Below are 18,053 nucleotides of genomic sequence, written 5' to 3' on the forward strand. Positions count from 1 at the left end.
TTTGTGCACATGTAACCCCAAACCCAAGTTTTTCATTTGGAGCTCAGCGGAACTAGGGTGGATGTGAGGTGAGTTGAGGGTGCCTGCCGCAGGGTACCCCAAAGTGGCAAAGGAGAGACACTATGGCCATTGAGGGCAGGGAACTCCACCATGCTAGCTTTTGTAACCTAATACTATGACTCTTTTTCCAAGTCATTTTAGGTTTTATATATTTTAACTTTTCTTTTTCCCTTTAGATAATACCTTGGACTGTTGTAATTATCATCACCATCAAATGTGATTTTGAATCAGGTAAAGAAGCCAAAGGAGGGTGGTCCTACATTTTTCAACTTTTTGTTTAAGATCAGAAGAACCTGACGAAACATATACATTTGCATTTGATAATTCAAGTAGATCTAAGGAGCTGAGCATGCTACTGCCATGGCCCCTCTCTTATTAACTCTTTCAACGACATTCATTCAAAGTCTGTCCCTAAGCTGTCCTGTCACTGCTGACAGACCCAATAATTCAACTCTCCTTCAATTGAACCAACTGCACATGGATTCTTCTTTACTTACAATGTCTAGAAATTTAATAAACAATAAAAACAAACGAAATTAATTTGTCTATATTATCAACATTTATCTATATAAAAATTGATTTTATTCGATTTTTTATTGCCACACACGTGTATATGGCTGACGATTGTGTGATATGCTATCAGGATCACTAGCAGAGACCATTGCTGCTAGCAGAAACACACTAAGCAGCTTGAGGAGAGACACTATGGCCATTGAGGGCAGGGAACTCCACCATGCAAGCTTTTGTAACCTAATACCATGACTCTTTTTCCAAGTCATTTTAGGTTTTATATATTTTAACTTTTCTTTTTCCCTTTAGATAATACCTTGGACTGTTGTAATTATCACCACCATCAAATGTGATTTTGAATCAGGTAAAGAAGCCAAAGGAGGGTGGTCCTACATTTTTCAACTTTTTGTTTATGATCAGAAGAAATATGTATTAACAATTCAAGTAGATCTAAGGCTGTTGTTTGGACAGCAAGAGAAAAGGGGAGCTCAGGAACTGGGCATGCCACCGTTACGGCCCCCTCTTATTAACTCTTTCAACCACATTCATTCAAAGTCTATATAAGCAATGAAGGCAATGAAGCTCAGGTATGAAGGCAAGTTAAATTTATCATAGTAATGAAAAAATAAATAAATAAAGAGAAGCTCAGGTTTTCCATTGATATATAAGCAAGGAACTAGGTAAACAAACTGGCTGAGAAGTTTCTCTCTAAAATCAAATCATCCATGAATAGAAAGGGTAGAATCTTAGTAAAAATATTAGTATTAATTTTGAAATAAACTCAAACTCAAACTCAAAGTAATTGTCGGCAAGGGAAAGCTGAATGCAATGTGATGTGTGCAGTCACTACAGCTGGATGAAAGGTCTTGGTTCAGACTTCAGACCAAACTTTGCACCATGTCAGTGGCAACAGAGCTAATAATTCAACTCTCCTTCAATTGAACCAACCAACTTTTTCTTTGCGCACATGCAACCCTAAACAAAGTTTTCCATTTGAAGCTCAGCCGAACGAGGGTGGATGTGAGGTGGCAAAGGAGACCCTATGGCCATGGAGGGCAGGGAACTCCACCATGCTAGCTTTTGTAACCTAATACTATGACTCTTTTTCCAATTCACTTTTGGTTTTATATATTTTAACTATTCTTTTTCCCTTTAGATAATGCCGTGGACTGTTGTAATTATCACCACCATCAAATGTGATTTTGAATCAGGAAAAGAAGCCAAAGAAGGTTGGTCCTACATTTTTCAACTTTTTGTTTATGATCAGAAGAAATATGTATTAACAATTCAAGTAGATCTAAGGCTGTTGTTTGGACAGCAAGAGAAAAGGGGAGCTCAGGAACTGGGCATGCCACCGTTACGGCCCCCTCTTATTAACTCTTTCAACCACATTCATTCAAAGTCTATCCCTAAGCTGTCCTGTCACTGGGGACAGACCCAATAATTCAACTCTCCTTCAATTAATATATCTATATTGTCAACATTTATCTTTATAAACTTAAGTTTTTGACTACCATGTTAAGTTTGCTTGCGCTTCTGTTATCTGCTCTAGATTCATTTCAACCAAGTTGTAGATCCATGGCGGAGGTAATTCCATACGGGGCAGTAAGTAACATCGTGTTGAGTTTCCTGGCAAGTCCCATCCTCTTGCCATAATAACACTTCCTCAAAAGCCAAGCAGCGTCCTTAATAGAACATCCGAGAGAGAATCAGTCAAAGTTTATTAATTATCTACACCTACTCTCGTCCTATTGTAGCTGGGACTCAATCAAAGGAAAGAGAATAAAGTTAATTAGTTAAAATATGAAGTTAATTTTATATTAATTAGTTAAAATTTTCTTTAACAGAATATATTCATCATTATTTTTTATGTAAAGAAAATTAATCAAAAATACTTTTTTAGTGACAATACAATCTTCATTAATGGTGACATTAATATTATATTCAATTTAACCATAAATAAAAAAATATTCAAAAAAATTTTGAGAATCTTCCTAATAATTTGATAAATTCAATTTTCGTATTAGAATTAATTCTTTCCGTAACAGTCATAAAGTAAAAGATACTTTTTTATTTTTTGAAAGAGTAAAAGATACTTTGATTAAGAAACAAACCAATAAATCAGTGTCCCACTGGTAGAAAAAGAAAGAAAAGAAGTGCTTGGTGCTGACAATTTCAAAGTGTGGACCCACTATCACGTGTTCCTTGGGGAAAAAGACAATTTTCAAAAGTTTCCTACAGACTGACATCCACAAAAGTCCCATCCTCTTTCCATCACACTTCCTGGAAACATAAGCAGAACATCTGAGAGAGAATCATCGAAGTGTATTAATTTTCTATACCTACTCTTATCACTTGATCGTCATACAGTTACCATTTAAGCATCTTCTTCTATCATCTGCGCTATCCTAAGAGTTTGCTTGATTTCTGCATGCCTTGCTTTTCTTTGAACTCAACAAAACCCACTTTTCTATTTTATTTTCCCACTTTTCTTTTAGCTTAAAGAAGAAAAGCATCTCTGTTGTTTAACTCTGAAAAAAAAAAAAACATTTGATCTCTTAAATTACTTTTGTTTGATCCTTGTTAGCTACTTTTCCTTTCTTTAATTATGGTTTTACCGTCTCCGGAGTTGGTGAAGTAATTCCATTTCAATTGAGGTAAGCTTCAATTACATTTTTTATTTTTTTATGTGCTTAATTTCTCTTATCATTTATGAATTTGACTTCTTATTATAAATTTATTAATCTATTATAAATTTTCATATTTCTATCCATTTTTTATCGACATTTATGGATATTTTGGGAAAGTATTTTTAAGTAATTTACGCATGACCAGTGACAAGAATTTCTACATCTGTAGCATTTTCAATTTTCAAGTTGGTCGATCAACAATCCGTTCTCTTGCGATCCTCATTTTCATAAAGGTAAGGTACTTTGCAAACATTTTGTAATTGTTTTTGTCTCTCTGCTAAACTTTTTACTCTTCAAAATTAAAATTAAGTAGATTTTTATTTTATGAAGGTTGCAAGTGATCTTTAATTAAAATATATAACATGTTTTAATAATTTAAGATTTTGGAGTTTGAGATATTAATATTACTTGTTACTAACAGTAATTTTTTTTTTTTTAAAAAGAAAAGATGAGGCCAGTAGTTTCATAAGGTAAAAGATTTGAGCCCTGGTCCTCCACTAAGGACTTGAAATTGAATGAGAAAAAGACGTTTATAATTTTTTAAAAAATATTAAAAATTATTAATAATTAATTAGAGAAATATCATGGGAACAGAATCAAATAAAAATATGAATTATTGCAATGGTAGCCTGTTTCAATTTTTGGCCTTGATCTTCTGATCACACAAACCAAAATATATTCCAGTAGATAGATTTTCAAGTCTAAGATTAATTATGAAAACACACGTTTGCAATTTGCATTGAATATTCTTATAAAAAATATTAAAAAATATTCTTAAGCTTCTTTTTATTGTTTTTTTTGTTTTTTGTTTTTACATTTTTTGGTACAATTATTTGTTTTTTATTTCTTAAAAAGTTAAGTGAGAAGTGAATGACAAAAAAGTGGAATCCTAATTAATTAAAAAAGAGTAAAAAAATAAATAAATGGTAAAATTATATTAAAACTAAAAAGATCCATTTCATTATTTAGAATATTATATATATAATGTATGCAAAACTTATTTTGATTTATTCATTCAAACGTGCTAATCAGGCCAAGTCCACTAAGTCTTTCATTATCGTGTTGATCTGCTTACATTTCCTCGTTATCTGCTACAGATTCATTTTAACCAAGTTGTAGATCCATGGCGGTATCATTTTTATACGAGATGGTCGGTAACATGTTGTCCAATTTCGTGTCCGATTTTGTGTCCAATACTGTGTCAGGTGCTGGGCAACGACTTTGCTTGATTTTCAAGCGGGACGAGGATCTGGAGAAGATTCGAGATACTCTCAACACTGTAAAAGAGTTCAGTCTTGATGCTGAGGAGAAGCAAGAGAGCGACCCTGCCTTGAAAAAGTCGATAATTGAGGTGCAAGATGTTGTTTACGATGCAGACGACTTATTGGACGAAATTGACTATGAAATCCTGGGCGAGAAGGTGCGTGCTCGGGAACAGGAACCTGGGGTGCATGCTCGGAAAAAGGTACGCAAATTAATTTCATCTTTTGAGATGGGCCCTAGAATTAAGGAAATTAGAGGGAGGCTGGACAAGGCTGCGGCAGTCATTTCTACGTTTAACTTGAGGAAGAGAGTTGCAGAACAGGATAAGAAAGCTAAGTGTATTTACAGGGAGACTGCTTCAAAGGTGAGGTCGGAAATAATAGGGAGAGAAAAAGATAAAGGTGAAATTATAAAATTATTGTTGCAGGAGCAAAATGATCATGGTGACAGCATCTCTATTGTTGCCATTGTTGGGTTTGGAGGTTTGGGAAAGACCTCGCTCGCCCAATTGGTGTATAATGATGCAGAAGTAGAAAGTTACTTTCAGAGACGAATATGGGTGTGTGTTTCTGAAGAATTTAATGTTGGTATAATTTTTAAACAAATCTTGGAGTCTCTTGAACGTAAGAAAGTGGATGACTTGTGTCTAGATATTTACGTAGACAAGCTTCAAGAAAAATTAAAAGGGGAGAAATATTTACTTGTGTTAGATGATGTGTGGAATGAAAATAATTTAGAGTGGGATAAATTTTCAGAGTGTCTAGTGTTTGGTGCTTCCGGAAGCAAAATTCTTGTGACGACTCGTAATAAGACAGTTTCATCTACTATGGGGGTGCACGATCCTTACCTTTTAAAAGGTCTCAATGAGGATGAATCTTGGGTTTTGTTTAACCAGGTGGCATTTCAAGGACAAGGTCAAATCGATACAGACCTTAGAGTAATTGGAGGAGATGTTGCACGAAAATGCAAAGGAGTTCCTCTTGCTCTCAAATGTTTGGGAGGTTTGATGAGACAAAAGCCTGATAAAAATTATTGGTCGTCTGTTCAAAAAAATGAAATTTGGAAGGTGCTAGAAAAAGATGATAGTATTTTCCCGGTGTTACAATTGAGTTACATTCACTTGCCAAGACATTTAAAACAATGTTTTGCTTTTTGTTCACTTTTCCCAAAAGACTTCAAGATATCTAAAGACAACTTGATCCGATCATGGCAAGCACAAGGTTACATTCAGTTAATGGAAAATGAGAATGTACAAGACATTGGTGATGAATACTTTAATAATTTGCTGTCAAGATCATTTTTTCAAGAGGAGGAAAAAGATGCAGTTGGGAATATCATTTGTTGTAAAATGCATGACCTTATCCATGATCTTGCATTATCAGTTACAGGTCATCATTTTCATTGGATGAAAGATGAAAAAGAAAATATTTCAAAAAGAGTTCGACATGTGTCATCAGAAAAAAATTCCAAAGAAGTTGTTTTGACTTTGTTGAAAACAAAAGAGATAAGGACTATATTTTTTCGGACACATATTTTCGAGGATTTATTTCTTCAAAATGTAACTTTTTCGTGCTTTAATTGTTTACGAATGTTGAATTTGAGTCGGATGGACATTGACATTTTGCCAGATTCAATTGGTGAATTGAAGCATTTGAGATATCTTGATCTTTCTTCTAATAACAAGATGAAAGTGGTCCCAGATACAATAACCAAATTGCACCATTTGCAAACTCTATTACTCGAACATTGCACCAGTCTTGAAGAATTACCAAGAGATATACAACACTTGATTAGTTTGGAATATCTCAATATTGATGATTGCCAAGCCCTAAAGTACTTGTCAAAAGGGTTAAGGGAATTGACTTCATTACAAAGATTGGGCAGATTTATTGTGAACAGTGTTGAAGAAAGTTTCTCAGCTGCAGCCACGTTGAATGAGTTGAGGGACTTAAATGACCTTAGAAACAGCTTAACAATTGAACACTTAGAAAAGGTGAAGAATGTGGAGTTCGAATCTGAGGCGAATTTAAAGAAAAAGAAACGACTTCAATCTTTGAAATTATATTGGAGATCTTCCTTGCATTGGAGTCCTTCCTCTCCAGCAACAGTGGCGAGTGAAAAGGATGAGTCGTTGTTAAATAATCTTGAGCCACACCCGAATTTGAAAGAGCTGATGGTATCCTATTATGGAGGAGCAAGGTTTTCGAGTTGGCTATCTTCGTTGACTAATTTAGTCGATCTTCAAATAGCACATTTAAGGAATTGCCAACGTCTACCACCCTTGGATCATCTTTCATCTCTCAGGTGTCTTGTACTTGTGGAGTTAAATGCTTTAGAATACGTGGCAGAGTCTTTCCCCTTGCCTTGCTCCAGGTCAGGAAAACCATTCTTCCCATCGCTTAAGACACTTTGCATCCAACGGTGTTCTAATCTCAAAGGATGGTGGAGGACAAAGAATGAGAACCAAGGATCGATCGTTGAGCTGCTTTGCTTTCCTTGCCTTTCCAAGTTAGAAATCATGGGCTGCCCAAACTTAACCTCCATGCCGCTGTTTCCATCTCTCGACCAAAATTTGACTTTGGAAGATGCTAGTATAAGGCCTTTGCAACAAATATTGAAGATGACGATGACCGAGGCTAACATGACATCAGAAGAAGCATCATCATCATCAAGGAGCACATGTCATTTATATTCTTCGGCTACCTTTCCTCTCTCCAATTTGAAGAGTCTGAGACTTAAAGGCATTAAGGATTTACAAGTTCTGCTAGAAGAGTTCCTACTGCCGTATTGCCCTAAATTGGAATCACTACTGCCGCAAAAGATGAGTTGCCTCACCTCTTTACAACAATTGTGGGTTGAAAATTGCCCTAATCTGAAGGATTTGCCCGACTGGATACTCAATCTCACTTCCCTTAGAAGTCTTCAAATCAATGAGTGCCTTGAATTACAGTCCATTCCAGAAGGGACGCCTCAGCTTACATCTTTAGAAGAATTATCTGTTCAGAATTGTCATAATTTGAGGGCTTTGCCAGAGTGGATACTCAATCTCACTTCCCTTAAAACACTTCAAATTTGGGGGTGCCTTGAATTACAGTACATGCCAAAAGGGACGCATCAGCTTACCTCTTTAAAAGAATTGTTCATAGGAAAATGCCCTAATCTGAGGGCTTTGCCAGACTGGATACTCAATCTCACTTCCCTTAAAACACTTCAAATTTGGGAGTGCCTTCAATTACAGTACATGCCAAAAGGGACGCATCAGCTTACTTCTTTAAAAGAATTGTTCGTAGGGAAATGCCCTAATCTGAGGGCTTTGCCTGACTGGATACTCAATCTCACTTCCCTTACAAAACTTCATATTCAGGAGTGCCTTGAATTACAGTACATGCCAGAAGGGACGCATCAGCTTACCTCTTTGAAAGTATTGTATGTAGGCAATTGCCATAATCTGAGGGCTTTGCCTGACTGGATACTCAATCTCACTTCCCTTACAAATCTTTTAATTAAGGGGTGCTTTGAATTACAGTCCACGCCAAAAGGGACACATCAGCTTACCTCTTTAAAAGAATTGTCCATTGAAAATTGCCCTCATCTTAGGGCTTTGCCTGACTGGATACTCAATCTCACTTCTCTTGAAACATTTCAAATTTGGAATTGCCTTGAATTACAGTACATGCCAGAAGGGATTTCTCGGCTTACATTCTTAGAAGAATTATATGCTGACCGACATAATTTGAGGGCTTTGCAAGACTGGATACTCAATCTCACTTCCCTCAAAGATCTTTATATTTGCGAGTGCCTTGCATCACCGTACTTGCAAGAAAGGATGCATAACCTCACCTCTTTACAACGAATGATAGTTGAATCTTGCCCTAATCTAAGTTCTTCTAGACATTCTCTCAAAACACTTCTAATTCGGGGGTGCCCTGATATATACTCCTGGAGAATGAGGCATTCTTTGTCCTCTTTAGAAGAATTGAATGTTCAAAATTGCCCTAATCTGGGGAAATTGTTGTATCGCATATCATTTTTAATCACTTGCCTCAAAACACTTAAGATTTGTAAGTGCCCTGAATTACAAAACTTGCAAAGGGTGGATCGCCTTACCTCTTTACAAGTATTGTCAATCAGTGAATGTCCAAAATTGTCGAAAAGATGTGAAAAGGAAACCGGAATCTTGTGGCCTCACATTGCTCACATCCCATCTATTATAATTGATGGGCAACAGATTCAGTGATGATCATACAATATATAGGTAACAATATTTTTCTGCACCTCTATTTATATTTTCTCCCTGTACCTGATAATTCTTTTTTTTTCTTCCTGGATTTGGATGATTCGTAATTTGTTGTATGCATGTAATCCAAGTTGCCTATGCGTGTAATTTGTTTACTCTGCTACTTCTTTCTAAGTGGACTAACAATATTGATTTTTTCTTATATAGACAAATTTAAAAAAATTACAGCAGTATGAATGTACTGAAGTTATCAAATTATTCTGATTTTTCACTTTGTTATATCTAAATGTCTATTTTCACCTTTTTCAATGATGTTAATCTGTGTTCGGAGGATATTGTTTAGGTTGACCAAAAGTTTGGGTTTTCTGTAAGAGGTTGTCAACAGCTTTTTGTGCAGTGTTGATGTAATTGTTCAGTTATCTTATCACTAAAGTTAGAATGCCAAAAGGAGTCTTTAACATAAGCATAAAAGGGAGTTGTGGACAGATTATTGTCAGTTGTTTCACTTCCCCTGTTTTTATTCATTGATCAATGCAAAATCATCTTTTATACAATGAGGCAGCCTTGGATGTTTGTGTCATATCTTTTTAGAAGCAAAACCAAAATTTAATGTGAAACACTGGTGAAATAAGCTGAGATTTTATAGGCACTTGCTTTTGTAAGGAATATGTTAACATTATTTCTTTATTTTTTACTACTTGTTTATAATGGGATGATGACATTTTTTCCATTGTTTGAAGCAGGAAGATTTCATCTTGCCAATTTCCTTCCAAAGCAGACTGTTGTTGAATTGAAACCAAGAGAAATTTCTATTGGTAAACTTTACCACTTATTTGGTTTGTTTTACCAATTTCATTTACTTTCTATAAGGAATCCATTAACACCCAACTTCTTACTTCTTTCTGCGTGTCTTTATTGGGATTATGGACTTTTTCTGATAGATTGAGAGAGTACGAATTGATTTCAACTTGCCAATGCCATTGTGAAGAAGAGTACTACAATCCATGGATTGGAAGCTTTACCCTCAACAGCGCCATCACTATCTATGTTACAGTTTGATGGCAATTCTATGTGAGAGTTAAATTTTACTTTTGAGTGTTTGAATTCAATAAAGGCTAGCTCGTGAGAATAATTTAACAGCTTGACCTCTGGTGGCTTTGTAGATGACAGAAATTGCACAACATGCAACTCTTTCACCTTTTCTTCCCAAGAAGTAAGTGATCTTGAATTTAAGGTAAATTAGCTTATCACTTAATGCTCTATAGAATTTACTGTGCATAGAATGTTGAATATTTTTTCATTGCTATAACGTTATAAAATTTTCATTTTCTATAGAAAAATAAGAGGTATCATGACTAGCTCACCAACTCCCTTTCGAGGCATTCTTGAAATACAGGTATATTCCCAAAGCATATCTATTACAGAAGTGATGACTCTATATTATAGTTTCTTTAGTTTTTGTTCTTGATCTTTTGCATATCTTTAGTTTTTTAGACTAGTTATTTGTGAATGAAGGCAAACAACACTTGCTAAGTAGCGGCTCGAGTGATTGGGAGAATAGTATGGAGTTGAGCTGTTTGGAAAACCCCTTTGCTTCTTTCAAAATCAATGTCAATAGTTCCATATTGGCCGTTCTTTGAGGTCTTTGAACAGTGGCTTCAATTCTAGTCTGTAGGCCTTTACTTAATTAACCCAAACTGTTAAGGGGACCTAAATACAAATGTTCTTTCCAATGTATATGGAGAAGACTTTTGGGATACTGTTCTGGGATTTACTATTTGCTACATTTGGGTGCTGCAAAGTGTCAAAGAATTGTCAATCAAAGAATGTCCCCAATTGTTGAAAAGATGTAAAAAGGAGACTGAAATCTAGTGGCCTCACATTGCTCTCATCCTGTCTATTTATATTGATGGCCAACAGATTCAATGATGATCATACAGTACAGGTAACCATATTTTTCTTCTCCTCTGTTTATATTTTCTCTCTTTATCTTTTATTTCCTTCTTTTTTTCTTCCTGGATTTGAATGATTTGTACTTTGTTCTATACATGTAATCCAAGTTGGTATACTGATTGCCTATACTTTGTACAGATAACATACTTATTGTGAAAGCATTAAATTTCATACTCTTGTACGGATAAATTTAAAAAAACAGTATTATAAACGTACTTAAGTTACTTAATTATTCTGATTTTTAGTTGTTATATCAATTCCCAACTTCTTCTGTTTAACATAAACATAAAATGGAGTTATGGACAGATTATTGTCAGTTGTTTCACTTTCCCTGTTTTGTGCATTGATCAATGCAAAATCATCTCTTATACAATGAGGCAACATTGGATGTTTGTGTCGTATCTTTTCAGAAGCAAAACCAAAATTAAATAGAAAAGGATCGCAGGACAGATAGCTTCTATCATAGAGATTCTAAATAATTGAATAACTGATGAAATAAGCTGAGATGTGAGAGTGAGTATTCCTGAAAATTTCAACTAAAAGTTTGTTAGAATATCCAGTCAAGACTCCGGAGCTGAAAGCTAGTAATAATAGAAACAAATGTGAAAGTCTGCTTGTACATTTCCTGCCATATTTGTTGTGATGAGGAGATATTGCTATAGGTAATATTTTCGCCTCTTCTTCTTGATGTAGGCACTTGCTTTTGTAAAGAATATATTAACATCAGTTCTTTCTTTTTGTATGTGTTAATAATGGGATGATGACATGTTTTCATTGTTTGAAGTTGGACGATTTTATCTTGCTAATTTCCTTCCAGAGCAAACAGTTGTTGAAATTTCTATTGGTAAACTTTACCACTTATTCGGTTTGTCTTACCAATTTTATATGCTTTCTATAAGGAATCTATTAACACCTAACTTCATACTTCTTTTTGTATGTCTTTATTAGGATTATAGACTTTTTCTGATAGTTTGAGAGAGAACATGCGGATTTCAACATGCCGATGCCATTGTGAAGTAGAGTACTAGAATCGGTAGATCGAAGGCTTTACTCTCAACAGTGTTATCACTATCTATGTTACAGTTTGATGGCAATTCTATGTGAGAGTTAAATTTTTCTTTGGGTGTTCAAATTCAATAAAGACTAACTGATGAAAATAATTGAATAGCTTGACGTCTGGTTTCCTTTTAGGTAAAAAAGACTGCACAACATGCAACTCTTTCACCTTCTTTTCTCAAGAAGTGAGCCTTGGTCTAATGATCTTGAATTCAAGGTTAATTGGCTTTTCATTTATTGCTATGTTATATATGAGGAATGTGCTTTGTATAGAATCCTCAATATTTTTGCATTGCTCTAACATTTAAGATTTTTGTTTTCTATAGAAAAGAAAGAGATGCCAATGACTTGCCTGCCAACTCCCTTCCGGCCATTTTTGAAATACAGGTATTCTCAAAGCATTTTTTATGAGGAATGACTTGCTTTTGTAAAGAATATATTAACATCGGTTCTTTCTTGTTTGTACGTTAATGGGATGATGACATTTTTCATTATTTGAAGCAGGATGATTATATCATGCTAATTTCCTTCCAGAGCAGACTGTTGTTAAATTGAAACCAAGAGAAATTTCTATTGGTAAAATTTACCACTTATTTGGTTTGTTTTATCAATTTTATTTACTTTCGATAAGGTATCCATTAACACCCAACTTCTTACTTCTTTCTGCATGTCTTTATTGGGATTATGGACTTTTTCTGATAGATTGAGAGAGTAAATATTGATTTCAACTTACAAATGCCATTGTGAAGAAGAGTGCTACAATCCATGGATTGGAAGCTTTACTCTCAACAGCGTCATCACTATCTATGTTACAGTTTGATGGAAATTCTATGTGAGAGTTAAATCTACATTGAGTATTTGAATTCAATAAAGGATAACTCATGAAAATAATTTAACAGCTTAACCTCTGGTGTCCTTTTAGATTACAACGATTGCACAGCATGCAACTCTTTCACCTTTTCTTCCCAAGAAGTGAGCCTTGGTCTAACGAGCTTGAATTTAAGGTAAATTAACTTATCACTTATTGCTCTATATAATTTACTGTGCATAGAATGTTGAATATTTTTTCGCTGCTATAACGTTATAAGATTTTCATTTTCCATAGAAAAATAAGAGGTGTCATGACTTGGTCACCAACTCCCTTTTAAGGCATTCTTGAAATGCAGGTATATTCTTGAAGCATATCTATTGCAAAAGTGATGACTATATATTATAGTTTCTTTAGTTTTTGTTCTTGATTTTTTGCATATCTTGTTCCTTAATGCTTGCTTATAACAATGGATTTTTGGACTAGTTATCTGTGAATGATGGCAAACAACACTTGCTAAGTAGTGGCTTGAGTGATTGGGAGAATAGTCTGGAGCCGAGCTGGTTGGAAACCCCCTTTGCTTCTTTCAAAATCAATGTCAATAGTTCTATATTGGCCATTCTTGGAGGTCTTTAAACAGTGGCTTCAATTCTAGTCTGTGGGCCTCTACTCAATTAACCCAAACTATTAAGGGGACCTAAATAGAAATGTTCTTTCCAATGTATATAGAGAAGACTTTTGCGATACTGTTTTGGGATTTACTATTTGCTACATTTGGGTGCTGTAAAGTGTCAAAGAATTCTCAATCAAAGAACGTTCCCAATTGCATGAAAGATGTAAAAAGGAGACCAGAATCCAGTGGCCTCATATTGCTCTCATCCTGACTATTTATATTGATGGCCAACAGATTCAATGATGATCACACAATGCAGGTAACCATATTTTTCTTTACCTCTGTTTATATTTTCTCCCTTTATTTGATAATTCCTTTTTTTTTTCTTCTTGGATTTGAATGATTCGTTCTTTGTTCAATACATGGAATCCAAGTTGGTATACTGATTCGCCTACACTGTGTACAGATAGCATACTTATTGTGAAAGCATTAATTTCCTTCCAGAGCAGACAGTTGTTGAATTGAAACCAAGAGAAATTTTTAAATATATTTATCTGAAATATGTTTAATGTTTGTTTAACATTAAATTGAAATTTAATGTTGAATTGAAATTTCTAAATAAATTTAACAGCATTAATTTGACTTTGGAAGATGCTAGTATAAGGCCTTTGCAACAAACATTGAAGATGACGATGACCGAGGCTAACATGACATCAGAAGAAGCATCATCATCATCAAGGAGCACATGTCATTCATATTCTTCGGCTACCCTTCCTCTCTCCATTTTGAAGCGTCTGAGACTTAAAGGCATTAAGGATTTAGAAGATCTGTTAGAAGAGTTCCTACTGCCGTATTGCCCTAAATTGGAATCGCTACTGCCGCAAAAGATGAGTTGCCTCACCTCTTTACAACAATTGTGGGTTCAAAATTGCCCTAATTTGAGGGCTTTGCCCGACTGGATACTCAATCTCACTTCCCTTAGCAGTCTTCGAATTAAGGAGTGCCTTGAATTACAGTCCATTCCAGAAGGGACTCCTCAACTTACATCTTTAGAAGAATTATCTGTTCAGAATTGTCATAATTTGAGGGCTTTGCCAGAGTGGATACTCAATCTCACTTCCCTTAAAACACTTCAAATTTGGGGGTGCGTTGAATTACAACACATGCCAAAAGGGACGCATCAGCTTACCTCTTTAAAAGAATTGTGGGTAGGGAAATGCCTTAATCTGAGGGCTTTGCCAAGCTGGATACTTAATCTCACTTCCCTTAAAACACTTGGAATTTGGGAGTGCCTTGAATTACAGTACATGCCAGAAGGGACGTATCAGCTTACCTCTTTGAAAGTATTGTCTGTAGGCAATTGCCGTAATCTGAGGGCTTTGCCTGACTGGATACTTAATCTCACTTCCCTTACAAACCTTCTAATTAAGGGGTGCTTTGAATTACAGTCCACGCCAAAAGGGACACATCAGCTTACCTCTTTAAAAGAATTGTCCATTGAAAATTGCCCTCATCTTAGGGCTTTGCCTGACTGGATACTCAATCTCACTTCTCTTGAAACACTTCAAATTTGGAATTGCCTTGAATTACAGTACATGCCAGAAGGGATTTCTTGGCTTACATTCTTAGAAGAATTATATGCTGACCGCCATAATTTGAGGGCTTTGCAAGACTGGATACTGAATCTCACTTCCCTCAAAGATCTTTATATTTGTGAGTGCCTTGAATCACCGTACTTGCAAGAAAGGATGCATAACCTCACCTCTTTACGACGAATGATAGTTGAATCTTGCCCTAATCTGAGTTCTTCTAGACATTCTCTCAAAACACTTCTAAGTCGGGGGTGCCCTGATTTATACTCCTGGAGAATGACGCATTCTTGGTCCTCTTTAGAAGAATTGAATGTTCAAAATTGCCCTAATCTAAGGAAATTGTTGGATCGCATACCATTTTTAATCCCTTGCCTCAAAACACTTAAGATTTGTAAGTGCCCTGAATTACAAGAATTGCAAAGGATGGATCGCCTTACCTCTTTACAAGTATTGTCAATCAGTGAATGTCCAAAATTGTCGGAAAGATGTGAAAAGGAAACCGGAATCCTGTGTCATCACATTGCTCACATCCCATCTATTATAATTGATGGGCAACAGATTCAATGATGATCATACAATATATAGGTAACTATATTTTTCTTCACCTCTATTTATATTTTCTCCCTGTACCTGATAATTCTCTTCTTTTCTTCCTGGATTTGGATGATTCGTAATTTTTTGTATGCATGTAATCCAAGTCGACTATGCAAAAGTGGATTTAATCTACTTCTTTCTAAGTGGACTAACAATATTGATTTTTTTTTCTTTTCTTACTTTGAATTTTATTTTTGTTAAGTTAAATATTACTACTATGAAATGTGACCAAAACTTGATGTCAAAACTCTGCCAGTATTTCACTGCCATTAGGAACTTTTTTCTTGTTTTAATCTCTCATTCTTCAATTATAATCCTAAGCATTTAGGATCTCACTAGCTCTAGCTGGAACCCTTGTACAGAAAATCATATTTATAGTCAAAGCAATAAATTTTATACTCTTATATAGACAAATTTTAAAAAATTACAGCAGTATGAATGTACTCAAGTTATCAAATTATTCTGATTTTTCACTTTGTTAAACCTAAATGTCTATTTTCACCTATTTCAATGATGTTAATCTGTGTTTAGAGGATATTGTTTAGGTTGACCAAAAGTTTAGGTTTTCTGTAAGAGCTTGTCAAAAGCTTTTTGTGAAGTGTTGATGTAATTGTTCAGTTATCTTATCACTAGAGTTGGAATGCCAAAAAGAGTCTTTAACATAGGCATAAAATGGAGTTGGGGATAGATTATTGTCAGTTGTTTCACTTCCCCTGTTTTTATTCATTGATCAATGCAAAACCATCTCTTATACAATGAGGCAATCTTAGATGTTTTTGTCATATCTTTCAGAAGCAAAACCAAAATTTAATGTGAAACTCTGGTAAAATAAGATGAGATTTTGTAGGCACTTGCTTTTGTAAGGAATATGTTAACATTATTTCTTTCTTTTTTTCTACGTGTTTATAGGGGGATGATGACATGTTTTCATTATTTGAAGCAGGACGATTCATCTTGCTAATTTCCTTCCAGAGCAGACAGTTGTTGAATTGAAACCAAGAGAAATTTCTATTGGTAAAATTTACCACTTTTTCGGTTTGTCTTACCAATTTCATATGCTTTATATAAGGAATCTATTAACACATAACTTCATACTTCCTTTTGCATGTCTTTATTAGGATTATGGACTTTTTCTGATAGTTTTAGAGAGAACATACGGTTTTCAACGTGCCGATGCCATTGTGAAGTAGAGTACTAGAATCGGTGGATCGGAGGTTTTACTCTCAATAGTGTCATCACTATCTATGTTACAGTTTGATGGCAATTCTATGTGAGAGTTAAATTTTGCTTTGAGTGTTCAAATTCAATAAAGACTAACTGATGAAAATAATTGAACAGCTTGACCTCTGGTTTCTTTCTAGGTAAAAAAGACTGCACAACATGCAACTCTTTCACCTTCTTTTCTCAAGAAGTGAACCTTGGTCTAATGATCTTGAATTCGGTTAATTGGGTTTTCATTTATTGCTTGTTATATATGAGGAATGTGCTTTGTATAGAATCCTCAATATTTTTGCATTGCTCTAACATTTAAGATTTTTGTTTTCCATAGAGAAAGAAGAGATGCCAATGACTTGCCTGCCAACTCCCTTCCAGCCATTTTTGAAATGCAGGTATTCTCAAAGCATTATCCATTGCATACATGATTCTATAGGTTAAAGTTTCTTTAGTTTTTGTTCTTATTTTTTTGCATATCTTTATCCTCAGTGCTTCTTTATAACAATGGGTTTTTTGACTAGTTAGCTGTGAATGGAGTCAACCAACACTTGCTAAGTAGTGGTTCGAGTGATTGGGAAAACTGCCTGGAGAGCTGAGCTGGTTGGAAAACCCCTTTGCTTCTTTCAAAATCAATGTCAAAGTTCCATCTTGGCCATTCTTGGAGGTCTTTGAGCAGTGGCTTGAATTCTAGTCTTTAGGCCTTTACTTAATTAACCCAAACCGTTAAAGGGACCTAAACACAAAGGTTCTTTCATAATGTAGATATGGAGAAGACTTTTGGGATACTACTATGGGATTTAATATTTGCCACGTTTGGGTGCTGCAACTACTGTAACCTCCTGCATCATAGTAAAATCTCTTTCACCTTCGACCGTGGATGTAGGTTATTAAGCCGAACCACGTAATTTCTCGTGTGTTTTATTATGTTAGATTGTTTGCTTGTTATTTATCATAAAATTTGGTTCCACATCTATATTTTTTACTATGTTATTCATCAAAGGTATTGCTTTTTTGACAAGATAATGTTAAAGAGTTGCCTTAAAATCTCTTCAATCCACCAACAATGAATATAGGTTCAGATTAATCATGTAAATTTTTTATGTTTTTATTATACGTGATTGTTTATTTTGTTATTTACTATCAAATTTGGGTTGCTTCGTTCACTATGACATTGTAAAAGGCATTGGTTTATTCCAAAATGTATTAAGTGAAGCTATCATAAATGTTTCAATTTTAATTGATTAAGAAAAGTTATAAATTTGAAGTTTCTCATTTCCAAAATGGATTAATTTTTTGATAAATGTCACTACAACTTTGTAATTGGTATTAATTAAAAATATTTCCTACCTAAAATTTGCCATTAATTATAAATATTTTGTTTTAATAAAACACAAAAAGTAAATAATCCTCAATCATACTTTATATTATATAACTCGACATAAGCCAAGGATCCATAAATATA

The 18,053-nt window shown here is 34.7% G+C and overlaps 1 protein-coding gene and 1 long non-coding RNA gene across 2 annotated transcripts; both read left to right on the forward strand.

The window, feature by feature from the left end:
- Positions 1–2,148: 2,148 nt before the first annotated feature.
- Positions 2,149–11,986, forward strand: LOC18593610 (putative disease resistance protein RGA3). The gene is made up of 11 exons (XM_088808244.1): positions 2,149–2,157; positions 3,430–3,493; positions 4,466–8,778; positions 9,504–9,575; positions 9,702–9,831; positions 9,924–9,994; positions 10,096–10,156; positions 10,276–10,705; positions 11,498–11,557; positions 11,662–11,813; positions 11,905–11,986. The coding sequence occupies exons 1-3, from the start codon at positions 2,149–2,151 to the stop codon at positions 8,758–8,760; spliced, it is 4,368 nt and encodes a 1,455-aa protein (XP_088664370.1). The 3' UTR covers positions 8,761–8,778; positions 9,504–9,575; positions 9,702–9,831; positions 9,924–9,994; positions 10,096–10,156; positions 10,276–10,705; positions 11,498–11,557; positions 11,662–11,813; positions 11,905–11,986.
- A 4,666-nt stretch (positions 11,987–16,652) lies between these two features.
- On the forward strand, positions 16,653–17,496 carry LOC18593611 (uncharacterized). The gene is made up of 2 exons (XR_016027328.1): positions 16,653–16,986; positions 17,113–17,496. It is a non-coding gene; the product is annotated as an uncharacterized LOC18593611 (long non-coding RNA).
- The last annotated feature ends 557 nt before the right edge of the window (positions 17,497–18,053 follow it).

Source organism: Theobroma cacao, chromosome 7 (genome assembly GCF_053813885.1).
Source record: "Theobroma cacao isolate CCN51 chromosome 7, ASM5381388v1, whole genome shotgun sequence".
Taxonomy (NCBI): Eukaryota; Viridiplantae; Streptophyta; class Magnoliopsida; order Malvales; family Malvaceae; genus Theobroma; species Theobroma cacao.

Coding starts and splice junctions, on each gene's coding strand:
- LOC18593610 (XM_088808244.1), top strand. Junction 3,494..4,465: donor CGATCCTCATTTTCATAAAG/GTAAGGTACTTT, acceptor ATACTGTGTCAG/GTGCTGGGCAACGACTTTGC.